At 41.5% G+C, this 25,451-nt stretch overlaps 2 protein-coding genes and 1 long non-coding RNA gene across 7 annotated transcripts in view; 2 read left to right on the top strand and 1 right to left on the bottom strand.

The window, feature by feature from the left end:
• Window positions 1–4,891, top strand: part of LOC144682283 (F-actin-capping protein subunit alpha-2-like) — a 40,119-nt gene extending 35,228 nt beyond the window's left edge. The window contains exon 10 of the mRNA XM_078544760.1: window positions 4,712–4,891. Within this exon, the coding sequence (XP_078400886.1) occupies window positions 4,712–4,891 (180 nt within the window). The remainder of the gene's footprint in view (window positions 1–4,711) is intronic.
• Window positions 4,438–25,451, bottom strand: part of LOC144681779 (acylamino-acid-releasing enzyme-like) — a 62,293-nt gene continuing 41,279 nt past the window's right edge. For all 5 annotated transcript variants that reach the window (XM_078543773.1, XM_078543774.1, XM_078543775.1 and 2 more), the window contains 6 exons: window positions 22,999–23,079; window positions 14,999–15,087; window positions 12,611–12,801; window positions 10,031–10,133; window positions 8,786–8,892; window positions 4,438–6,085 (listed from right to left, as the gene is read on the bottom strand). In XM_078543773.1, coding sequence (XP_078399899.1) covers window positions 5,968–6,085; window positions 8,786–8,892; window positions 10,031–10,133; window positions 12,611–12,801; window positions 14,999–15,087; window positions 22,999–23,079 — 689 coding nt within the window. In that variant the 3' untranslated portion in view covers window positions 4,438–5,967. The remainder of the gene's footprint in view (window positions 6,086–8,785; window positions 8,893–10,030; window positions 10,134–12,610; window positions 12,802–14,998; window positions 15,088–22,998; window positions 23,080–25,451) is intronic.
• LOC144681780 (uncharacterized) lies at window positions 14,589–25,385 on the top strand. Its single transcript, XR_013576853.1, has 3 exons — window positions 14,589–14,630; window positions 18,107–18,189; window positions 25,341–25,385. It is a non-coding gene; the product is annotated as an uncharacterized LOC144681780 (long non-coding RNA).

The raw sequence follows: 25,451 nt of genomic DNA, 5'->3' as shown, positions 1-25,451 counted from the left end.
TTGCTTTGCAAAAACTGATCTTCAGATGCATTGATGACCTGTTTATTATGTTATATGACATTCACCAAGTAAAAAAGCTTTTTTAATGGCACTCATACTGGTGTTATCATTTTACCCAGATGAATGGAATCAAGAAAGAGGGTAATTAGGAAATAGGGTGACAGAATTATTGCCCATCCCATCTCTCTCATTTTATTGGAATCAGTGGTGACAAAAGTACATAGAGGCAGTCTTTATCAATACATCATTATTAGAATTTATGCTTTAATGGTCCTTCCTTTTTCAGTACAGTTAGTCATATGCTTAAAGAGTATGACTTCAACCATGTTTTTACATGGCACTTATGGTTAATAATACATTGAAAATTGTGTGTTCTGTCACGCACCTCTCTACAGACCTTGCCATCAACCCACCTCTTTTGCACTGCAGCTTTTTTTTTGTAGTTTTAGACATTTAACATTTATAACATAGGCTAACTGCCAACTGAGTGAAAAGACTCTCAATGGTGATGTTAATAAAATGCTGCAGTCCACCAGCCTGTTTAGAGCTAGGATTACAGTCTCTACTAGGTAATAAATTGTTGGATAAGTCTCATGGCATCAGGTCAAACATGTGCAAGGAAACCTCCTGCTGATTACCGTGTACTGCGCTCCCTCAGCTGATGAATCAGTACTTCTCCATGTTGAACACCACTTAGAGAAAGCACTGAGGGTGGCAAGGGTGCAGAATGTACTCTGGGTGGGGGATTTTAATGTCCATAACCAAGAGTGCTTCGGTAGCACCTCTACTGACTGAGCTGGTTGAGTCCTAAAGGACATAGCTGCTAGACTGGGTCTGCGGCAAGTAGTGAGGGAACCAAGAGGGAAAAACCATACTTGACCTCATCCTCACCAACCTGTCTGCCACAGATGCATCCGCCCATGACAGTATTGGTAGGAGTGACCACCGCACAGTCATCATGGAGACAAAATCCCACCTTCACAGTGACGATACCCGCCATTTTGTTGTGTGGCACTACCACCGTGCTAAATGGGATAGATTTCAAACAACTCAACTCAAGACTGGGCATCCATGAGGCACTGTGGGCCATCAGCAGCAGCAGCAGAATTGTACTCGAACACAATTTGTAACCTAATGGCCCGACACATCCTCCAGTCTACCGTTACCATCAAGCCAGGGGATCAACCCTGGTTCAATGAAGAATGCAGGAGGGCATGCCAGGAGCAGCAACAGGCATACCTAAAAATGAGGTGGCAACCTGGTGAAGCTATAAAACAGAACTACGTGCGTGGCAAACAGCATAAGCAGCAAGTGATAGACAGGGCTAAGTGATCCCACAGCCAACAGCTCAGATCTAAGTTCTGCAGTCCTGCCACATCTGGTCATGAATGGTGGTGGACAATTAAACAACTCACTGGAGGAGGAAGTTCCACAAATATCCCCATCCTCAATGATGGAAGAGCCAAGCACATCAGTGCAAAAGATAAGACTGAAGAATTTGCTACAATATTCAGCCAGAAGTGCCAACGGATGATCCATCTCGGCCACCTCCGGAGGTCCCCAGCATCACAGATGCCAGTCTTCAGCCATAAGACCATAAGACATAGGAGCAGAAATTAGGCCATTCGGCCCATCGAGTCTGCTCTGCCATTCAATCATGGCTGATAAGTTTCTCAACCCCATTCTCTCACCTTCTCCCCGTAACCTTTGATCCCCATACCAATCAAGAACCTACCTATCTCGGTCTTAAATACACTCAATAAATTCACTCCACGTGATATCAAGAAACGGCTGAAGGCACTGGATGTTGCAAAGGCTATGGACTTTGACAATATTGGACTGAAAACTTGTGCTCCAGAACTTGCCGCACCCCTAGCCAAGCTCTTCCAGTACAGCTACAATACTGGCATCTACCTGGCTATGTGGAAAATTACCCAGGTATGTCCTGTCCACAAAATAAGGCCAAATCCAACCCAGCCAATTACCGCCCGTTCAGTCTACTCTCAATCATCTGTGAAGTAATGAAAGGGGTCATCAACAGTGCTATCAAGCGGCACTTGCTTAGCAATAGCCTGCTCACTGATGCCCAATTTGGGTTCCGCCAGGGTCTCTCAGCTCCTGACCTCATTACAGCCTTGCTTCAAACATGGACAAAAGAGCTGAACTCCTGAGGTGAGGTGAGTGTGATTGCCCTTGACATCAAAGCCGTATTTGCCGAAGTGTGGCATCAAGGAGCCCAAGCAAAACTGGGGTCAATGGGAATCAGGGGGAAATCTCTCCACTGGTCGGAATCATACCTAGAACAAAGGAAGATGGCTGTTGTTGTTGGAGGTCAGTCATCTCAGCTCCAGGACATCAATGCAGGAGTTCCTCAGGGTAGTGTCTTAGGCCCAATCATCTTCAACTGCTTCATCAATGACTTTCCTTCCATCATAAGGTCAGAAGTATGGATGTTTGCTGATGATTGTACAATGTCTGCCACCATTCGCGACTCCTCAGATACTGAAGTAGCCCATGTCTAAATGCAGCAAGACCTGGACAATATCCAGGCTTGGGCTAACAAGTGGCAAGTAGCATTCGCACCACAAAAGTGTCAGGCAATGACCATCTCCAAAAAGAGAGAATCCAACCAGCACCCCTTGATGTTCAATGACATTACTATCACTGAATCCCCTACTATCACCATTTCTGGGGGTTACCCATTGACCAGAAACTGAACTGGACTAGCCATATAAATACTGTGGCTACAAGAGCAGGTCAGAGGCTAGGAATCATGTGATGAGTAATTCACCTCCTGACTCCCCAAAGCTTGTCCATCTACAAGGCGTAAGTCAGGGGTGTGATGGAATAATCCCCACTTGCCTAGATGAGTGCAGCTCCTACAATGCTCAAGAAGCTTGACACTGTCTGGGACAAAGCAGACCGCTTGATTGGCAACACATCTACAAACATTCACTCCCTTCGCCACCGACGCACAGTAGCTGCAGTGTGTACCATCTACAAGATGCACTGCAGAAATTCACCAAGGCTCCTTCGACAGCATTTTCCAAACCCACAACCACTACCATCTAGAACGACAAGGGTAGCAGATAGATGGGAGCACCACCACCTGCCAGTTCCCCTTCAAGTCACTCACCATCCTGACTTGGAAATATATCATCATTCCTTCACTGTCACCGGGTCAAAATCCTGGAACTCCCTTCCAAACAGCACTGTGGGTGTACCTATACCACATGGACTGCAGCGGTTCAAGAAGGCAGTTCACTACCTTCTCAAGGGCAACTGGGGATGGGCAATAAATGCTGGCCCAGCCAGTGAAGCCCACATCCCGTGAATAAATAAAAATAATTTTAATAAAAACTCAGTCACGTAGAATGCCTTATGCTGTAAATCTAATATACATTCGAGAGTAGAATTTGTGTTTTGCTGCATCTAAAAATCTGCAAGGACCAAAATCCTCTTGCTGCCTATGCAATATTGCTTTCTTCTATCAGAGAAAATAAATCAGTTCAGCTGCAAGACAACAGTATTTCTCCACCACCACCACCCCCCAAACCCGCTTTCTCCACTTTTCTTAGAATACAGCTCCGGCTTCCACCTACATGGCCCTTCTCCGTGTATGAGCTCAACTGTGTTCCGAAGATTCAACGAACAGGGCATCACAACTGAAGCTACTGGGCCTCTCATAAATATACATATTCACCTCCAAGTCTCAATCCATCCATCCAAGATGCTGGAACTCTCTATTTAACAGCACTATACAAGTACCTTCCCCACACAGACTCCAGCTGTTCAAATGGGCCACCAACAGCTTCTCAAGGACAACTAGGAATGAACAAAAAAATGTGAGCCTTTCTGGCGACACTCTCATTCTGAGAAGGACTTGAAGTCATCATATCTGATTAAGTAGTTCCAGATGGCTGCCTGTCAAATTTGAGCCAGCTAACTAATTGGTATTAAAAACACAAATTTCTGGAACTACATAGCATTTGCAAAAAGAAAAGGCAGGTGACTATGTTGCAGGTGTGTACCTTTACGAATCTGTTCTTTGTTTTATTTCCACATTTCTAGATTTTCCTTTTTAAACAAATATTTTAGCCAGTCAGCATTGTCCAGGTGATGAACAGTTCAAGCTAACTTATTAGACTTTATATCATCTCACCCCCATAGATTGGCTCCTTTGTTATTTACTGGCACATATCCTCCTAAAGACTAGATTTTAAGATTACATTTTTAAAGAGGTCACTGTTTTTATTACAAAGACTTTCTTCATTTGGTCACAAAGGTAGGACATAGTGATATAAATTGTGTAGAATGAAAGTGATTATATAATTTGCATGTAGAATCATCCCAATGATGATGCACAAATCATTTCCAGCCTAATACCAAAGTGCTTTGCTTCATGAAGGCAGAAGCCTAAAAAACTTTAAAAGCAACAACTTTGTCAAAAAGAAGAATTGTTTATTCACATATATTTGATATCTTCAGCTCCTCTTCACAGTTCCAAAACTCCAAATGACACCAAGAGGGACATTAGCATCTCAATAAATAAAACTGTAAGGCTTCCAATATTTAGACGAAGCTTTGTTTCTTTTATTATAACTGAAAATCATTGTAATTGGCTGAAAGCTTGAAACTTTGCAATGATAGAAGTGCAATCTTTTCTATTGAGCAGCAAATGAATATCCTCTTATTCTCTGTCTCCCTCCAGCTAGGCCTAATGGAGAATTATCAAAAGCTGGATTCTCTGCTCAAGGGTCTTCGGCGCCAGCTGCCATTTACACACACGACAATTGACTGGAACAAAATCATCAATGCCAAGATTGTCAGAGAGATGGACCTGGCACAGGCAATGCAAGATTCTAAAGCTGAACGTCCAAATTTTCATTGATATCTTTGACTCATAACATTACAGTCATTATAATGCAAAATTGAAGTGCATGAACAGAAATAAAATATGATCTTACCTTCACTTCTACATTTATGTCATCCATGTGCAAGGAAAACATGATACATTGAAAAAATAAACTTTGTACTTAAGGTCAGGCATCAACTGTGGGAAACAAACTCTTTTCCAATGAGTCGAACTTTTGGTACAGTCATCAGTTATAATACAGGTTAATGTTTCCACTGATTCAACCCCAACCATGCACTAAATATTAAGTTTTGGAAAACCACCTTTACTACACTACAGGAGCACTTCCAGTGCTATCAGTTAGAAAGGGAATTTTTATTCTGTAATTTAATCTGGATTTTGAACATTTATGCTGATCTGATACACTCATCCAAAATAGGACATTAAGGCAAACAGAAGGATGGGTCAACTACAGTCAGAAAGATTAACATGTTTGAAATTTGCAGGTTTATAAAGACAAGAGAGACAGTGTATTTATATAGTACCTTTAACATCTTCAAGATGTTCCAAAGTGTTTCACAGCCAATAAGTTTCTTCTAAGGTTAATCACCATTTTGTAGGAAAATATGGCACCCAGCACATGCGCAGCCAGGTCCCTCAAAAAGCAAATGATCATATAATTTCTTTGTTGGTTATGGCTGAGGGATGAATGTTGGCAAGGACACCAGCAGAACTTCTTGATCACCTTCAAATAATGGCATGGGATAATTTCCACACACCTGAACTGGCAGATAGATCTCTATTTAACATCTCATGTAAAATAGCCCACCTCTAACAAAACCCTATGCACACGCTATCACACAGAAGTGCCAACTTAGATTATCTAATCAAGTTGTAGAGTAGGGTATAAATTCATAATCATTGCTTCAAAGGAAAGGGTGCTACCTTTCAGCCAATCTAATAGTTGAATGAATTTCATATAAAGACAAAGGGTTGTGCAGTCCTACCATATGACTAAAAGGAAATCCATTGTAGACACCTTTTCATTAGACTAAAATTAGCTGCACACACATTCAAATTGAGTTGGATTGTCATCCACATGTCAGATTGTCTCAAGCTGCATTAGTAATGTCCAGCGCAAAGACAAACCACAAAGCAATATTCATAAACACATCAGCTTCGGTGCCAACTTTGGAGAGCGAGTGGTTGTCATCAGGATACCACAATAACCTGAGGAGAAAAGGTCAAATATTTTATTTCTTATAAGGAGGAGTCCCTTTCTCTTTCCTGCCCTTTTTTTATTTTGGTCATCCATTATTTTACAGGATCTCTGCCAATCGGCCAATCTTAGATGCTTAGGACTGGCCTCAGAGATGACGACCTCATTTAAGGAAGCTCCTGGTATTTAGTTTTCAATCAGGTTTCTTCTCCCAGTACAGCCAGGATCAGAAAATCCGCAGGCTGAGAAGGGAGCTAAAGGCACAAATCCAAATGGAAGTAGTCGTCATCAAACTGACCAGAGAACTACAGAACACAGCACAGGTTTGCTGTTGTACAAGGATAATATTCTAACATATTTATCAGTTGAATATTTCCACAGATCACATGTTAAAATAAGGTCTGAGAGTTAAAAATACCCATGCTAACAAATACCTGGGATCTTGCGTCCTCATCAATCCCGAGCCAAGTTAAGATTAGGGCTTTGGTCACATACGAGGCAATGGCCAGCGAATAATAATAATAATGATGATAATAATACAGATAAGGGGAAAGTTTCTTCAACAGGATCTTCCAATTATAAGACGTGCATGGTACAACTTCACTACTCTTTTGAGATTTATTCACTTTTGCTATCTTCAGTTAAATCTGAGTGACAAGTTTTTTACTTTGTAATGGTTGGTCAGTATCAGGAATTATTAACAGTCGATCACAAAACAAGTGTTTCTCTATGACTGCATTGCCAAAACACTATTTGGGGTTTTATTTTTTTCTGGCACTTGATTGTGATTTAATGAGGCTTTGTTCTTTAGCACGCCATTATGGATTTAAAAGATTGGAACTCCATTGTAAGCCTTGGAGCTGATAAGATTTGCTCAGACAGTAATGTCCTGGATCTGTTCAACGACAATTACATACTTTCACTGTGATGACACTTTTTACTTTAATCAGAATCCAAGCAATATTTGTCCTTTTTTGCAAATAGATGGGATGTATAGTTATTGCAACTGTAAGCACGAAAATGTCCAGCTCTTGTACCTCTTCCACCCCGCTCCCCCTGCCATAGGCTGTAAACTCAATTAATGCATAATTACCACACCTGTTGGCACAAGTACACAAAGTAAATCAAATGTGTGATTCATTCATAAGAGCTGATTGAACTCACTAATACCATGCCTTTATCTGCACGTATGCCTCAAAAATTAGATTATTAACAGCACTTTGGCTCACCTATACATGTTCCTTTAACCTTGACTGTGCACAGAGGAAAATAATGTGGGCTGAGTTTCAAGATGGGAGGGCTGGAAATACCAGCAGTCTTAGCATTTTCCTTTACAACAGGCCCAATTGACAGTGTAAACGAGATGAGACAATTGAATTTTCCTCTTTCCCCCTTCTGCTTTTACATAAGAAATCAGGTTGATAATGAGCTTGTCACAAAAAAACTTGGTTTTAAATCTGAGGTGCTGGGCTATCAATAATTCCAACCAGAAAAAGGCATCCATCCCATAAATCCCTTCTCAACCTGTCATTACTTGCGGTTCCTCACCATTCAAACTGTTACTGATCTTGAGTAACAATACAGAGAAAGGCCTGTTCTCGCTGCTCAGTGGATCAGTGTGCCTTATCGTAAGTTGCGAGGACATGGGCTCTCTTCTAATGATTAGTCCTATGAGTTCCCAGTCTCAGCCAAGCAGAGAGAAGGGGTTTCCCAAGTGGGATGAGGGACAAGATGAGATGGTGAATCAGTTACACCACAATTACACAGTCCCTGATGGCTGGTTTATGAACAGCTTTGGCCAAGGTTTGCAGACCAAGCTCTGCAAATGAAGTCACCCAACCCTCCCTTTGGTTGCTTAATAGTAGGAGGCAAATGAAGATCTAAAGTGAAGGAGACATTCGTTTAAAATAAGGAGAATTTAAAATGAAATTCACTGCAATGCTGTCTCAATCAAACATTGTAGGGGGAAACTTCAACTTCACCAGAGGTACAAATGGACTGTGGCAGATTGGTTGCACGTTTAACCTCTTGCCTGATATTCCTCTTCATTGCCTTCAATAGGAGTGACAATTGAGTGGGATATATAACCGGTGGCAAATCCATTGCTGCCCATTTTATGCCCCGACCACAGTGAATTTTACCACCCCTCCCCACCACTGACCCTTTAGCTGGCAGGAGCACAGTGAGTCACTCACTACCTGTATGAAGCTGAACTGTGTAGCACAATTTCTGAACAGAGACTTTCGCCCTCAGTAAAAAATAAGCTCTTTTATTTCTCTTGTTAAAACCTCACTGGGAATGTGCCATGTATTAAAAATATAAACAAAGAAAAAGAGTTGAGATTTAATACAGGAACCATTAGTTGAATCACTTGTCACAAGATGATTCATTAGGAAATATTTTTTCTACTGGACTTATAAGCTTGTGACAACCTCCTGTGTACTGGATCACTCAAAGCATTGAAACACAGCTCAGACCCACAGGCTGAATATGTTGGCAAAGTGCTATTGGCTTTGAGCATTCATGGCTAGGGTTAATAGCTGGGCAAAGTGTTCATAGACATTGGTTTACTGTGTGGACAAAGCATTCATAGCTTTGGGTTTCATGGCTGCTGGTTTAAAATGAGTAAGAGTCCTTTACTGCCAGCTATAATGCCTGTCAGCAGTTTCATGAGCCCAAAGGAAAGTCACATGTCCCACTCTTTAACTTACCGCACAGGAGCACTTCTGGCTCTCAGCGCACGATAGAGCTCAAGACCTTGTGTTGGGTGAATGCGTTTGTCTTTTTCACCCAGCATTATCAAAACTGGAGTTCTCACCTGAGAAAACAAATGTAATACATTTACATACCACAAAGAGATACAGAACTACATTTAATACGATTGAAATGCAATTCCCAGGAATTAATACCCTTTGATATTAATTTTGCTCAAAACTGAAAACCTAATGACTTCCCCATCCCCCACTGCCATCTCCTCATTGTTGAAGTAATAAGCCCTCAGTGCTCAATATGCGCTGAAGGTGGAGACAAAGTGTAAAGGAGTGTGATTTTATTTCAGTAGTTTTAAGTGGTTTTATTCCACGTTGCACATTTTGTTTTTCAGTCAAGTGCATGTGTGATGTTCCTTCAGGGGAAGCTATGTAGAAAATCAATTGAACCTGATTCTGTTTCTAAATGTAGGATCATGGCCAAAAAATGCAGTAATATTTTAATGAATGTCTGTCAGTCAGTATAAGTAATAACTTATGATTTCAAGACTGATGGGAAAATGGCTATTGAAGGTTTGCCATCTCTGGGATTTTGTGTATAGGTTATGCTGCATCATTCACACATATAATGGCCTCAAATCAACGTCCTACTGCGCACACCATAAAGTTTCCATTGGTCTGTCAATATGTAAAGATAAATAGGTACCACCTTAGCTAGGCAATTACCCACAGAGTTCCTCCTGTCTCATCAAAGATATATGCTTACAGGTACAGTTAGCTTTCCCTTTAATTCAAACAGCATTTGCATCAATTGACATGCATTTAAAACCACCATATAATTTCACTTTGTTACTATATTTAGCTTGTTTGCAGGCTCTTGCTATCTTGCTGTCAGTAGATTTGAAAGAATGACATGGCATTCTTCTTTCTCCTTCAGGACAGGCCTTCTGTTTATTTGGATTGTTTTCCCTGGATGGCCTATTTGTAATCAGTATTTCACATTGTTTAAAACTGGAGCTGGTGGGGTGGGTGGGGGGCGGGGGGGCACGATGGCTGGACGGTGCTTAGGATTCAGTCAACAGAACTTTAGACCACAATGAGACTGCACACTGCAGCATCATGCCACAAACTAGGAAATTCTACACTTTCACTGAAACATAAGCTGTCCTCAGTTCAGATAAGTCTTGCAGCTTCCTGTAGAATAAGCTCTTGTTTTAAGTGCAGCAAGTACAACAGTTTACTTCTTACCTGAGAGACACGGGTGATAGGTGATTTGCTCAGCAGTGCTGTCAGCACAGAGGGAGTTGGCAATTGATCTGGGGCAAAATCAAAGCCAGCTTGCACCATGGTACTGTTGGGAAAGCATAGCAAAAATCACAACACTAGGCTTGAATCAGAATTTCCATTTTTTTTTGCATTTATTATTCCATGTATTTTGCAGCTGCACTTTAAGTTAAGGTTGGCCTGAACTCATGTCTCTCTTGCTGAAATTAGCAATTAGCTCAAACCTCTGCAATGCCCTTTGCCCCAGGAGCAGTAAATGTCAGCCAGACAGGAAAACTCCTTTCAATTTGCCCTGCCTCTGTGAATGGTGTGAGTGGAGCACTGCAGCCTACACCAAGTACCTTCCCAACCAATATGGTCTAAATTAGGAACAAAGTTAATATTTTGCCACTGTTGGCTTGATCCGGGGGGGGGGGGGAGGGGGGGAGAGAGAGAGAGAGGGGGCGGGGTTTGTTCACTGCTGTAGTGCACTGTACTATGGCGCCACCAGCATAGTGGCTCTTAGCATAGCCAGGACCCAATTCAATAAAGTTACTGAACTGATACAGGGGTGTTTCTGGAAAAATGAATCCCATCCACCTTTAAAATGTATAAACAGTATGCACTGTTGCGAAGTATTTACAAAAAACAGTAGAAATGCAATCAATTGACAATAGTGGAGTTGGTAAAAGTGCTAGAGACTGAAGACCTTCATCCACAGCAAGCTAAAGTTATTGTAATAATTATGAATGCAGGCCCCTTGGAGTCCTATATCCAACTATTGGAAAGCAGTAGATATGCTCAGTGCAGAGCTTGGCAATTCCTTTGTGGTATGCTGGTTCTGTACCACTGCCATCAGTTGGAGTGATCTACTTGGAAGTCAAATGGGTTTTCGGAGGCAATTTTTGATCTCATTTGAAGATTTCTAAGCTGCACTTATTGAAACAAAATTAAACTCCCAATGATTGGTCTCTGAACATGAATAATGAAATTCAGCCTCAGAAAGCCCTGCAAAGAGAAGATACTCCTCAGGGATGCCTTGGACAATATTTATTCCACTGGGGGTTCTGGATCAAATAACACATCAAGTATCAGTTTCTTCCGTTGGGTAATCATGTCTGAGGGAATATAGTAATGTTCATAATGTAATGGTCCCTGTCCCTGATGCAGGAGCTAAAGGGAAAGAAAGAGAGAGAAGAAAAAAGGCATACCCTAAAGGCAACATCATTACCATTACCCTGTCAATTTAATCCAGGGAAATATCTTATAGAAATACTTACTGATCACCAAAGTTAATTAAATTAGTTTCTTCTGAATTCCAGGTTTACTTAAAGTCTGTGCACCCAACTCAAGCCAAATGGCCTGCTTACATCTACATCACCTACATCTCTCACCATTGTGAAGACCTGCCCATTCCCAACTTTCTTAATGAAACGTTCAGCTATGCAAGCTTTTTCTTTCAACTTAGAACCACAAGTTCCAGAATCATCCTTGTCACTCTACACTGGATCCCCTCAAATGCATCAATGCCCATTTGAAGGTAGAAGATAGAAGGGAGTTCCATGGAAGAGTCATATTTGATTCGAAATGTTAGATTGTTTCTCTCTCCACAGATGCTGCCAGACCTGCTGAGTATTTGCAGCACTTTGTTTTTATTTTATATTGTATTGAAGGTAGAACTTCCTTTTTTAAATGTGTGCTTTTCCCTTGGCGTATGGGCATGTAATGATTGGACGAACAATGATGAAACAAATTGGTTATACGCTGAAAGGGTTACTAACCATTTAAACACCCAGGCATACTTAACATAGCTGCAGATGGTACAATACATGGTAACAACTTCAAAGAATACAATGCATACTGAAAACATTCCAGTAAAAATCATAGCTCATGGTCTCAGCAATGCAGTCTGTGGTATACAGTAGTTATAAATATTACGACAAGTCAAGGAGGTGGGGAAGTGCTTCAACTACTATTTACTAGTGACAGGTTCATTCAACTCCTCGCACTTTGGACAAAAAAAGGGCTTTTTGTGCTTTTTATAATGAAAGGTTTCCCATTTCAGGCACATGGTGATGCTGTTGTTAACACTGAAGAATTCCAGGTCAGGTCAGGTGCAGCCAGTTAACCTTACAGCTTGAACAATTTGCCTTAGCTTGAAAATGAGAACAGCACTTGATGACACCAGTGTGACATCTCCCTTTCCTGCACTAGCCATCCTTATGATTCCTTTGTGTTAGACTGCCGATTTCAAACAATTTAATGCTATGAGCCCAAACTGTGTTGTAACTTTTTCAAGTTCAGTTCACAGAAGAGGGTCCTTAGATCCAACAGAAAGAGGCTTTCATCAGACTGCACTGGGCTGGAATAAAATCTAGGTCCCTGGGGTGAAAGACTGGTGTTAACTCAGTAAAGTGCCAGAATCTTACTCTTCACCAGAGCAGGAATCTACCAATGAATGCACTCTTTACACAAGCATTTATACCTGGCAACACCCCTGGAAACAAAATCTAAAGTATATTATTTAAAAACATACTGAATCCAGGAAGGAAAGTCTGCACTCACTGGTCAGGAATGTCTGTTGTCCCCAGCTTGGAAACCAGATTAATGACAGGATTCCTTGTCGCAAATGCCTTGTAGAAGCCAGGATATTGGCTAATCAGATGACAGCCAATAAAGCCTCCGTGTGAGCCACCAATCAGTAACACCTTGTCAGAATCCACACACCCTTCTTTTAACACACTTTCGACAGCATACTGAAATAAAAGTGAAGCTTTTGGAACAGCAGTACAAGAACAGACACTGTGCTGGAGTATTCACTCACTAGCACCTCACTGTAATACTCCGGTCAAACCATGACTGACATGCATGGCTGATTTCTTTTTCCATTCTTTGTGAGGACAAGGTTTCTTTCCAAACCCTCCAACCAAACTCCTTTAGCCAAAGACAACTGGCGTGACATTGAAGAAAGTTTCTTTGTAAATTTACACAACTCCAGTTCCCATAATCAAGCTGGAATTGTTGGTGTTCAATACAATATTACATGATTTGGGTACAAGACACAGGCTCTGGTTTTCCCTGTGAATGACTAAGCTCTTTATGCAAGTACAAGCAGGTTGTGACTGAAGTCAGCATCAAGGAGTCTCATTCTAATTCCATGGCTAATGCAGGTGCCAACGCTCTTCTTCTCTTCACCTCATGCACATGCATATATTGATTTCAGTATTCTTCAATGTACTCAATTTTAAAGCTTCATTATACATTCTATGGTATGATAATAATTGCAAAATGAAAACCACCAGAAAGGAAAAAGCACACCTGTAATGCATCTCACTGAAATTAAATAAACGTTGTAAATTTTCATAGTTGCTCTCCATGTCCCTCCCCTTCAGAACTCACCAAAGTGGCCATTATTCATATGTGAAGCTTGGCAATGAGTACTGATAGGCAATTCAGTCATAAGGAGCACTGCAAGCAAGCCCAACCATGTCCTAAACTGACATTTCTCAAGCATAAGTCCAACAGAAGTCAGTAGATGGTGGTCAACCCACCAAGTATCAATGTACCAGTCCTACTATTGCCCAGCAGGTACAGTGGATCAAAAATAGGATTTTTCTGGTCTGTATGGATGAGATACTCGCTGGATAAACTATGAACCATCAAGGAGGCTTTTCCATTAGTTAGTCCTGGGTTGATGGGGCACACATTTATTTCACTTTCCGCACAGTCACTGCATAGTGGTCAGGAGTGGAAACTCTTGACCAGGACAAAAAGTGCCTCCTAAAGCACCCTCACTGCTGTGCAACCCAAGGTCAGAAAATTTAGCACAAACCGAGGATCAAACCTGAGACCATGGAGTTAGCAGGAACAAGTCAACATAAATTTAATGTGGCACAGGAAGTGGTACAAATGAAATTTCATGGAACATTCTCCGGCATTTGAATCTCAGTAACCCATCAACTCCATTAATTCTTAAATAAGCACACGCAGGGCAGGGGGTAAAGACAACTGGGTAGCAATTCTGTGATTTAGTTTTAAATTAATCGGGAGCAGTAACTCCTCTGGACCCAAGCACCTTTTCCAGCAAAATCTTCCTTGGACACTGGGGGATTGACACGCTCTAGAATTAAATCCTAATTAACTAAAGTTAATGTGACTGTACTATAGAATAAAACACATTGCTTGTGTTGCAGCACTCAAATTAATTTGGAATCTATATCCGCTCCACTCTTATACCCACACTGTGCAAATAAAATCTCATCTTACTGCCAACAGCTATACAGTCAACAACTAGAATTCTTGGAACCGTCTATTAATAGGAATGCCTGTGGAAGGAGGACGACAACATTATCAGATATCCAGTCATATGACTAAATAGGAAAAGTCATGCTCTAAGGTACTGCACTCTGCAGAAACAGTAAAGAATGTTGATGTGCTCTCCTACAATAACAGCCACTTATAGACAAACTAACTGTGTGCCTTGGCTCCATGCCTTCCTTCCAACTCTTAACAGCTGGCATGAGAGGTCTCTAAGCAGGCAGACAGCAAGTGAACAAAATTTGCTACTTCTCCTAATGAATAATAGGTAAGCCTACAAATTATTTGATACAGGAGGGTAATGCTTCCATAATGTTTCTGTTTAACTGTTAAATCATGGTAAAGGAGCTATAATTTAACAGACTGCATTTACAAGTTGAACAACAATGCTACACAGAAACCCAGCAATAAATGTTAGTGCCCTCATTTTAATCTTTAAAGTAATTGGGTCAGCTTTACTCACTAAAATAATGTATAGGATTTTGTGTTTTCCTCTTTTAATACTGCGACACAGCAATTTATCATTGGCCCACCATACCTAAAGCAAACATATTTATTGTTGGGTTGAGCTGAAACTCTTTTGCAGTGTTATTCTGTGTTATCTACTCATGTGAAAGCTGTTGACTAACTCCTTACCTGTACATCCTTCACATCTTGACTTCCTATGTTACCAGGCAGTGAGCGAATGCTGTCTTGTCCAAAGCCACTGGATCCTCGGTAGTTCACTGCAAAATACATAAAATAATCCCATTAAGAAATGGCCTGACTTTTGCTGATTAAAGAAATTTCTCACAGAATATACACTCAACCTCCCTAAAGATAATAAGAAAGGAAAAAGAATGTTTCCACTGCATCATAACTGCATCGGTCTGAGAACTGACCAAAAGCAAGCAACATGCTACAAGAAAATTATTTTTTCAGCTTTTTTAAGGCTTTATCAGGAAATTTAAGAAATTAAGCAGGCTGTATTTGGCGTAATTCAATCCCCATAGGGGAGGCGGTGGCATAGTGGTATTGGCACATCGTGGTATTCCAGAGACCCAGGGTAATGCTCTGAGGACCAGGGGTCGAATTCCACTATGGTGAAAATTGAGTTCAATAAAAATCTGGAATTAAAAGACTAATGATGACCATGAAACGATTGCTGATTGTGGTGAAAACCCATCTGGTTCACTAATCTGCTGTCCTTGTCTGGTCTGGCACATGTGACTCCAGACCCTCAGCAATGTGCTTGACTCTTAACTGCCCTCTTAACAAGGACAATTAGGGATGGGCAATAAATGCTGGCCGAGCCAGCAATGCCCATGTACAAATAATAAAAAAAGAATGTGGTGGGGAAACTATTGGAAGCAATTCTGAGGGACAGAATTAATCTACACTTGAAGAGGCAGGGGTTAATCGAGGACAGTTAGTATGCTTTTGTTAAGGGGAGGTTATGTCCAGTTTGATTGAATTTTTTGAAGAGGTGACCAGGTGTGTAGATGAAGGCATTTGATGTAGTCTACGTGGACTTCAGCAAGGCTTTTGATAAGGTCCCGCATGGGAGACTGATAATGAAGGTAAGAGCCCATGGGATCCAAGGCAATTTGGCGAATTGGATCCAGAATTGGCTGAGTGGCAGGAAGCAAAGGGGTGATAGTCGAGAGGTGTTTTTGTGACTGGATGCCTATGTCCAGTGGGGTTCCACAGGGATTGGTGTTGGGTCTTTTGCTGTTTGTGGTATATATAAACGATTTAGACTTGAATGTAGGAGGGTTGATCAGTAAGTTCACGGATGACATGAAAATTGGTAGGGTGGTAAATAGTGAGAAGGATAGCCTTAGATTACAGGAGGATATAGACAGGCTGGTGAGATGGGCTGATCAATGGCAAATGAAATTTAATCCGGATAAGTGTGAGATGATGCACTTGGGTAGGACAAACAAGGCACGGGAATACACGATGAATGGTAGGACCCTAGCAAGTATCGAGGGTCAGAGGGACCTTGGTGTGCATGTCCACCGGTCCCTTAAGGTAGCGGGACAGATAGATAAGGTGGTTCAGAAGGCATATGGGATACTTGCCTTTATTAGCCAAGGCATAGAATATAAGAACAGGGAGGTTATGCTGGAACTGTATAAACGCTGGTTAGGCCACAGCTAGAGTATTGCATGTAGTTTTGGAATCCACATTATAGGAAGGATGTGATTGCACTGGAGAGTGTGCAGAGAACGTTTACCAGGATGTTGCCTGGGCTGAAGAGTTTTAGTTATGAGGAGAGATTGGACAAACTGGGGTTATTTTCCCTGGAGCAGAGGAGATTGAGGGGATACATGATTGAGGTGTATAAAATTATGAGGGGCATAGGAAGGAACTTTTCCCCTTGGTGGAGGGATCAATAACCAGGGGCATAGGTTTAAGGTAAGGGGCAGGAGGTTTAGAGGGGATGTGATGAAGAATGTTTTCACCCAGAGGGTGGTGGGAATCTGGAACTCTGCCTGAAAGTGTGGTAGAACCAGAAACCCTCAACATTTAAGAAGTATTTGGATGTGCACTTGCGATGCCATGGCATACAAGGCCTAGTGCTGGAAAATGGGATTAGAATAGTCAGGTACTTGTTTGACTGGTGCAGACTCGATGGGCCGAAGGGCCTTTTTCTGTGCTGTAGACCTCTATGACTCTAATAAGTTCATGTGTCCCAGTTCTTGCTATTCACAGTTGTTATAGTTCAGACAAGATAGGTTAGATCTGTATTGATGTTACAGCATAACTGCAATTTTATTTAAATTAGTTAGCAGCTGGCTTTTAAGAGCCAAACAAGCACAGATGGAGCGAATTATCCAAATTGTAACACTTATTACAAAGCTCGGAGGGCAGGGTGGGGCCATATGGTAATCTACAAGGCAAGCGAACATTACAAGAAAACACTGTCAGGGTATCAGTTTCTGCCGTTCAGATCAGAATAATGCATTGTATCTGAGGGAAGTGGTGAATGTTTTATTTTTTACTGCCCTGTTTGATTCCATTTCTCCACTGCTTTAACTATAGTTTTGAAGGAGTGAAGGGGCATGGGGAAATTAAGGCTTCATGGTAGCACAGTAGAACTAAGCTAGACTAATGATTTAAGATTAAGATTTCTCAAGGGTCCCACAACAAGGTCAGGCAAATAATTTACTTCCCTGGGCTCGACAGTCAATCAAAATTATATGTTATAAGGACTGCCCACAAGAGTAGTTTAATTTAAGTCAGAAATAACCCTAGTTGCCCTTGAGAAGGTGGTGGTGAGCTGCCTTCTTAAACCACTGCAGTCCATGTGGTCTAGGTACACCCACAGTGCTGTTAGGGAGGGAGTTCCAGGATTTTGACCCAGTGACAGTGAAGGAATGGCGATATATTTTCAAGTCAGGATGGTGTGCGGCTTGTAGGGGAACTTCTAGGCAGTGGTGTTCCCATGCATCTGCTGCCCTTGTCCTTCTAGATGGTAGCAGTCATGGGTTTGGAAGGTGCTGTCTAAAGATACTTGGTGAATGCCTGCAGTGCAGTTGTGTGGCAAGTGGAATGTCAGTGTTGGGCAATTGCATCAACATCAATGCAAAACATACCTAGGTTACAAAACAGAGTTGTCCAACCTATGACCAAAAGGTAGTTACCTATCACATAGCACAGCCCTAGGATAGCTATCCTTTCCTTCCTCAGCAACTCTTCATCCCAATGATGTTGATCTTCATCTCCATACATCTTATCCTTTTTTTCTTCAATTGACAGCCGCTCTCCTACCCATATTCATGGCCACCTCCTTGAGCTTGCTTTCTTTTAGGGCCTCTCTACTTCCATGGTCTCAATCATAGGTAAGGCCATTTCCAATCACTTCCCCGTTTCCTTCACCACATACAACCCCTTATCTCCTTCCAACACCATTTCCTCCACATTTATCCCTGGAACAAAATGTTCATCCAAATGCCAAATGTTTGGCATTTCCATTCACCATTAAACTTCTGCAGTCACTGATATTTTTAACCAACTCATTGGAGTTCTTTGAAGATGCAACATGTGTTGTGGATAAAGGGGAACTGGTGGATGTACTGTACTCAGTTGTCCAGGAGGCATTTGATAAGGTGCCACATCAAAGGTTATTGCAGAAAATAAAAGCTCTTGATATAGGGGGTAACATATTGGCATGGATAGAAGATTAGCTGGCTAGCAGGAAGCACAGTAGGCATAAATGGGTCTTTTTCAGGTTGGCAAAGGTGTAATGAGTGGTGTGCCACAGGGATCACTGCTGGGACCTCAATTGCTTACAATTTATATACATGACTTGGATGAAGGGATGGGTGGGATGGTTGCCAAATTTGCGGATAAGACAAAAATAGGTAGGAAAGTAATTTGTGAAGGGGACATAAGGAGGCTACTAAAATATATGGATAGGTTAAGTGAGTGGGCAAAGATCTGGCAGATGGAGTATATTGTGGAAAAATGTGAAATTGTCCATTTTGGCAAGTGAGTCCACATCTGGAGAACTGTGTACAGTATTGGTCACCTTATTTAAGGAAGGATGTAAATGCGTTAGCAGTTCTGAGAAGATTTACCAGACTAATACCTGGAGTGGGCGGGTTGTCTTACGAGGAAAGGTTGGCTAGGCTTGTATCTACTGGCGTTTTAAAGAGTAAGAGGCGACTTGATTGGAACATATAAGACCCTGAGTGGACTTGACAGGGTGGATATAGAGAGGATGTTTCCTCTTGTGGGAGAATCTAGAACTAGAGGTCACTGTTTAAAAATAAGGGGTCACCCATTTAAAACAGAGATGAGGTGAAATTTTTTCTCTCAGGGGGGTCATGAGTCTTTGGAACTCTCTTCCTGAAAAGGCAATGGAAGCAGAGTCTTTGAATATTTTTAAGGCAGAGGTGGATAGATTCTTGGTAAGCAAGGGGGTGATAGGTTATCGGGGATAGGTGGGATGCAGATTTGAGGTTACTATCAAATCAGCCATGATCTTATTAAATGGTGGAACAGGCTCGAAGGGCCGAATGCCCTACTCCTGCACCTTGTGCGTATGTTCAATATGCTAAACTATCGCCATACCTCCACTATTGATGTGCTTGTTTCCAGAAAGATCTTTACCCACTTCTATCCTGGTCATTCCCTTAGTATGCCCATCTTTGCTTCCTCAGTTCCCAGTGGTGCAGACTTAGGAGTGATCTGGAAAGCAACTGATAAAGCCATCCATCACTAGATGTAGCTGGACCATATCAAGCCTCATCCTCCCCTACTAAAACCATTCACTACAGGTGGTACATCACAAATCCAGCCTTTCCAAAACTGAAATTTTTGAAAATATTCCATTTGATATTCAGTTAAATGAAATTCGGACTTATTGCCCAAATATCGGGACAATTCAACTAGGCGCTTATTCTTGGTGATGAGGCAGGCTGGTTATCAGCTTCACCGCTTGTCTACAGTGGCAGCTGTTCTAGTTTCCACACTCTAAGTTGACCTCAACAACCTGCAACCCCACCCCACCCAGCCTAGCCCGAACTGCTGTTGCTGTACCGGTATCATTTTCTGTGATTTCCTGTGCTTTTTACCATTGCAATCATGTCAAAGGCCAGCAGATATCCTCATGGGCAGCACTGAAAATATGAATCATAATTCATGGTCTGTAGCTAAGAAAGTGGAATTACTACAGAAATTAGATAGCGGTGCGTCCATGCGAAAACTGAGTGAGGAGTATGGGTGGGTACCTCCACCATTTCGGATTTAAGAGAAAGACCAGATTACAAAAGTTTTATGCTGAAAGTCATGTTCAGAAAGAATTGAATAAATGAAAAATGATGCAAAAATCTGGAAATGATGATCGAGACAGAGTGCTGGTGGAGTGAATGTGACAGTGGAAAAGTGAGAGGATGCCATTCTTTGGCAGATGTTGGTTAAGCAAGCCAAGATTTTCTGCAATTAACTGAATATTTCAACTCCATGAGACTACATTTCAGGTTGGTTAACCAAATTTGAAAGGCATCATGGAATATAGCAACTCAAGGGGCAGAATTATCCCCTCATTGGGGGGTAAGGGTAAGTTGATGAGCTGGCGCGTGCGGGCGTGCTTCCGATCGGTGCCCCCGATCGGAGGCGCAGCACCAATTAATGTGGGCGGGTCAATTAAGGGAGCTATGCGCTCCCTGTGCGGACAGGGGGAATCCCTAAAATCGAGAGTGCGCTCTTTCGCGCATGCGCACGAAAGAACACACTCGTCTCCCTGAGGCTAAGTGCTGCCTCAGGGAGATCGGCTCTACTTTCAACAATATTAAAAATAGGAAAAAAAAAATTCCCTTACATGTCCCCTCATGTGACAATGTCACATGAGCTGGGACATGTTCATAACTTCCATAACAACTTTATTCCAATTTTTAAAACCCTGCATGAAACCTCATCCTGCCAGTGGATGAGGTTTCATGTTTTTTCTAGTTGCCGCCGGGGCTCCTGGCCTGCCCGCCACCTTAAAGTTGGACGGGCTGGTCCTTTAATTGCTTAATTGATCCTGTCAATGGCCTCAATTGGCCACTGACAGTTCGGCGGGTGTGCAGCTGATTTTGCTACACCCCCGCCTTCCTGAAAATTTAAATGGGGCGGGGTGATGTCAGGAGTTCCACCCGACGTCATCCTGCTTCGGCGAACGGGCCCCGCCCCCGCCTCCGCTCGCCAACGGTAAAATCCTGCCCAAGATGTGCGGAGATAAAGCCTCAGCAGATCGTGAAAATTAGCTGATGAGTTCGCCAAGTTAATTGCTGATGAAAACCTTTCAGCTGAACAAATCTATAATGCCGATGAAAAATTCCTATTTTGGCATTACATATCAAGGAAAACTTTAGCAACAACTGATGAGATGGCACCAACACATGTAAAAGAAAAAGATAGGCTTACTGTGCCTGGTTTTGCTAATGCAGCTGGGATAAATAAGTGTAAGCATCAGAAAAAACCAGCGTCCAAGATGTTTCAAGGGGGTAAAAATATTTCCAGGTCATTATTATGCTAACTAGAGAGCATGGATAACCAGGCAAATTTGTTTGGACTGGTTTAAGAAGTACTTTGTTCCTGAGGCTTACGCTCAGTCAGTTGGGCTTGATGAAAAGTGTAAGGTATTGTTGTTACTTGACAATTGCTCAGCACATCCTTATGCTGAACTTCTCATGAAAGACACTGTGGCCAAATATTTACCCCAGAACATAAAATGACTTGATCCTTGGCTGTATCAATGATATTAAGGTCCATGTAAGTATAAAGGCAAAATGATGAGGCAAATGCCTAGTACTGTGAACCGAGACCTGTGGACAGAAAGGTTCCAAAAATAATTTTCAGTGAAGGATGCCATCTGGTCTGCGGCACATGCGTGAAATCAAGTGACTAAAGACACCATGACTAACCCTTGGCACAACCTGTAACCGGCAACTATGTTTGATGCTGATGAAGATGCTGCTGCTGATTTTAAGGATTTCACGTCTAATGAGAAAGAAATGATTTCTGAACTGTTAGAGCATGCGAAAGGGTTGTCTTCTCAAGCTATGCAATCATTGAATGAAACATGAAATCGAAGAGCTTATGAACATAGACAACGATGCTCCAGTTATTCACACACTTATGGTGAAATTGTGGAAATAGTTTTACATCCAGATGAACAATTAAAAACAGTGAGAATGACGATGATGACACTGGTGATCAAGCAGAGAAAGTGTCCATAGATAAATGTATAAGTGTGAGTGAAGATTTAATTAATGCTCTAGCTTCATATTGGAACAAGAGATAATGTGGGTTGACAAGATTCTAGAGAAGCCAATCAAAGAGAAGCCAACATTTATGAAGCAAATTAAATAAGCTGATCTCTTTAATAAAGCATCCCAGCAGAGTACTATTGACCTGACTTCAACTGCCACTTCAAATACAATTTCCTGGCTTGGAAAATCCTATTGCTGGCCTGTCATCAACCCCAGACATCTCAGCTGAGCCCTCTCCCTCAAGAGCTCTCTCAAGCTCAACCTTCAGTGAGATGTAAAGGACTCAGTGGCCATTTTTGTGCATCTTACTTTGGAAGAGGATCACAGGAAGAATATTTGGTAAATACAAAAAACATTTTCTTTCAAACTTTATGTATACATTATTATGCATTCTTTCTCATACTTTATTAAAAATATATTGGTTACTCTTTTACAAACTGTATGTAAACGTTTGGTTATTTTTCATCCATCTCTTATTCATTGAATTTGGCCTAGGATAGGCTACCTGACTTTATTGTCCAAACCCCGGGAAAATCCAAAATCCGACAAGGTCTCAGTTCCGAGGGTGTTGGATTTTGGACATCCAATCTGTACATGGGAATTATCCTGGAGAGCAAAGATAAACCCCCAATTGCAATGTCCTCAGAGCCCCTAAAGCAAAAAAGGAAAAATAAACCAGGTTTCCCACTTGTGACTCACTGACTGGTCCCTTTTGTGCATTTGCTGAATGAAGACAAGGCTGGATTCAGCTGTACAGCCCCAGGGATCGAATTATTTTTTGGATAAGGTACTATAGAATGCTTGGCTAACGCAAAACCACACCCAAAGTGGATACAAAATGGAGTAAGGGGGGAAATTGTCAAAAACAGAATTACCAAATCTGGTACTAACCGAGCAGCACTGCATATCCCAGCTTACAAAGAGCAACAGGCAGCAATATCCAACTGACAACAAAGATCGAGTTAGGTCCCCCTGCAGAATGAAGCAAACAGACAGAGAGCTGGCATTAAAATGTATGTTAACATGGCTGAGTGGGCTACTGACACGAGGATAAACCTGCAGCTCCTTTCCATTTCTCCTTTTTGGTTTGTCTACAAATGGATAGTCACTGCACCCCAAATGGCAAACAATTGTGCGAAATGTGAAGTCAAAATCCCACACAAAAAATATTCTTGAGGAAAGATTTCACAAGGCTCTATTAGAACTGCCCAGTACAGCAGGCATATACAATTATTGGTTTGCTCATTATTTGCTAAAAATGACAATTGTAAAATAGGCAATGCCATATTATATACATTTTACATCTATTTTCCTGCTAAACTGAATGAATGAGAAAAATGTATCTCATGGTGACAGCTATAAAGTCCACACTAATTTCTGTAATGTTTCTCCTGCCGTGAGGGGGGTGGAATTGACCCTGTTTGTTCCAGCAGTACAAAGGTAAACTCATTGTTTAGGCTTTCAATGTCCGCAGAGGCAAAGTATCAAAAAATGTCCCTTCCTTATGAGAGGGGACAAGGAGAAAACAAGAGGGTAACAAAAAACATTAAAAAGTGATAATGTGACTTCACTAAACACAATGTAAAACCACAGGTCAGAGGGATGCAAAAGGAGGGGTGCTAAAAGCTGAACAGTTAGAAGAGCTGTTTCAAAATGAAAGGATATTTAACTAAAATCTTCATTTAATTGATGCAATTTAGTTGAATAATCTCATTGGATCAAATAAGCAGTGCAAGCAAGGGATTCTACCTTGGACATCAATGGTAAAAGTGTTCATTATAAGCAGGGGTGAAAACATTGGTCAATAATGTACATTGAGGAAACTTATATTTTAGGTAAATCCTCACGAATGACAAATGCCTGGAGGCATGATCCAACAACATGAGTTCAAATCCTACCACAGCAGCCGGAAAATTTAAATTCAATTGATTAATAAATATGGCATAAGAAGCCAGCATTCATAACGGTGACAATATAATTACTGCATTGTCATAAAAATCCAGATGTTTCACTGGTATCCTTTAGGGAATGAAACTTGATGTCCTTACTTGCATTGTAGCCAAATTTGCTGATGATACAAAGGTAGGTAGGAAAGCGTGGGAGGAGGATACAAATAGTCTGCAAAGGAATATAGGGTGGGCAAAAATTTGGCAAATGGAGTATAATGTGGGAAAATGTAATTTTGTCCACTTTAGGAAGAATAGAAAAGCAGAATATTGTTTAAATGGAGAGAGGCTGCTGAACGTTGCAGTACAGGGGGAACTGGGTGTCCTCCCATATCAATAACAAACAGTTAGCATGCAGGTACAGCAAGTAATTAGCTAGTTATGTGGAATATTGGCCTTTATTGCAACAGGGATGGAGTATATATGTAATGGGGTCTTGCTACAACTGTACAGAAAATTGCTGGGGCTACACCTAGAGTACTGTGTACTATTTTGGTCTTACTTAAGGGGGGATTATACTTGCATTGGAAGCAGTTCAGAGAAGGTTCATTTGGCAGATTCTGGAATTAAGAGATTGTTTTATAAGTAAAGGTTGGGCCTTTAAGAGGTGATCTTATTGAAACTTATTCTGAGGGGCTTGATTGGGTAGATGCTGAGAGGATGTTTCCCTTCATGGGGGAATCTCGAACTAGGGGTACAGTTTAAAAATAAGGGGCTGCCCATTTCAGACTTAGATCAGGAGGAATTCCTACTCTCAGAGGTCGTTTCTCATTGGAGTTCTCTTCCACAGAAAGCAGTGGAGACTAGGTCATTGAATATACTCAAGGCAGAGTTAGATAGACATATAGATAGATTAGATAGATTTGATCTACAACAGTTATCGGGGGCAGGCAACAAAGTGAAATTAAGACTCCAGTCAGTTCAGCTATGATCTTATTGAATGGCGGAGGCAGCACGAACTACTCTTGCTCCTATTTTTATGATCTTACTCAGTCTGGCCTGAATGCAGTTGACTCTTAACTGCTCTCTGAAATGGCCTAGGAAGCCACTTGGTCGTCAAGAAGGAAGCTCACCTCCACCTTCGCAAGGACCATTAATGCTTAAGAATGGCCCATAAACACCAGCTTTACCTTGCCAATGATGCCCACATCCCGTGAATGAATTAAGTAAAATTTTTACTTTTCTGAGAGCTAACAGACAAGTCCAACAACTCTCCTATAGTTTAAATATTCCCAAATTTAAATATTAATAAAATCTGTATTGCTTCTCATAATCTTTAATCTGCAGTCTTAATTTAAATGGAGGAAGAACTTCAGGTATGGAACATGAGGCAGATGATCCTTCCAGGTACAATCTACCTTAGTATGAGGAAGTTCTACAAGGTTTCTCCCCATCACC

The sequence above is a fragment of the Cetorhinus maximus genome, chromosome 6 (genome assembly GCF_964194155.1).
Source record: "Cetorhinus maximus chromosome 6, sCetMax3.hap1.1, whole genome shotgun sequence".
Taxonomy (NCBI): Eukaryota; Metazoa; Chordata; class Chondrichthyes; order Lamniformes; family Cetorhinidae; genus Cetorhinus; species Cetorhinus maximus.
The sequence above is the reverse complement of the archived record's forward strand: the minus strand, read 5'-3'. Positions and strand labels throughout refer to the sequence as shown.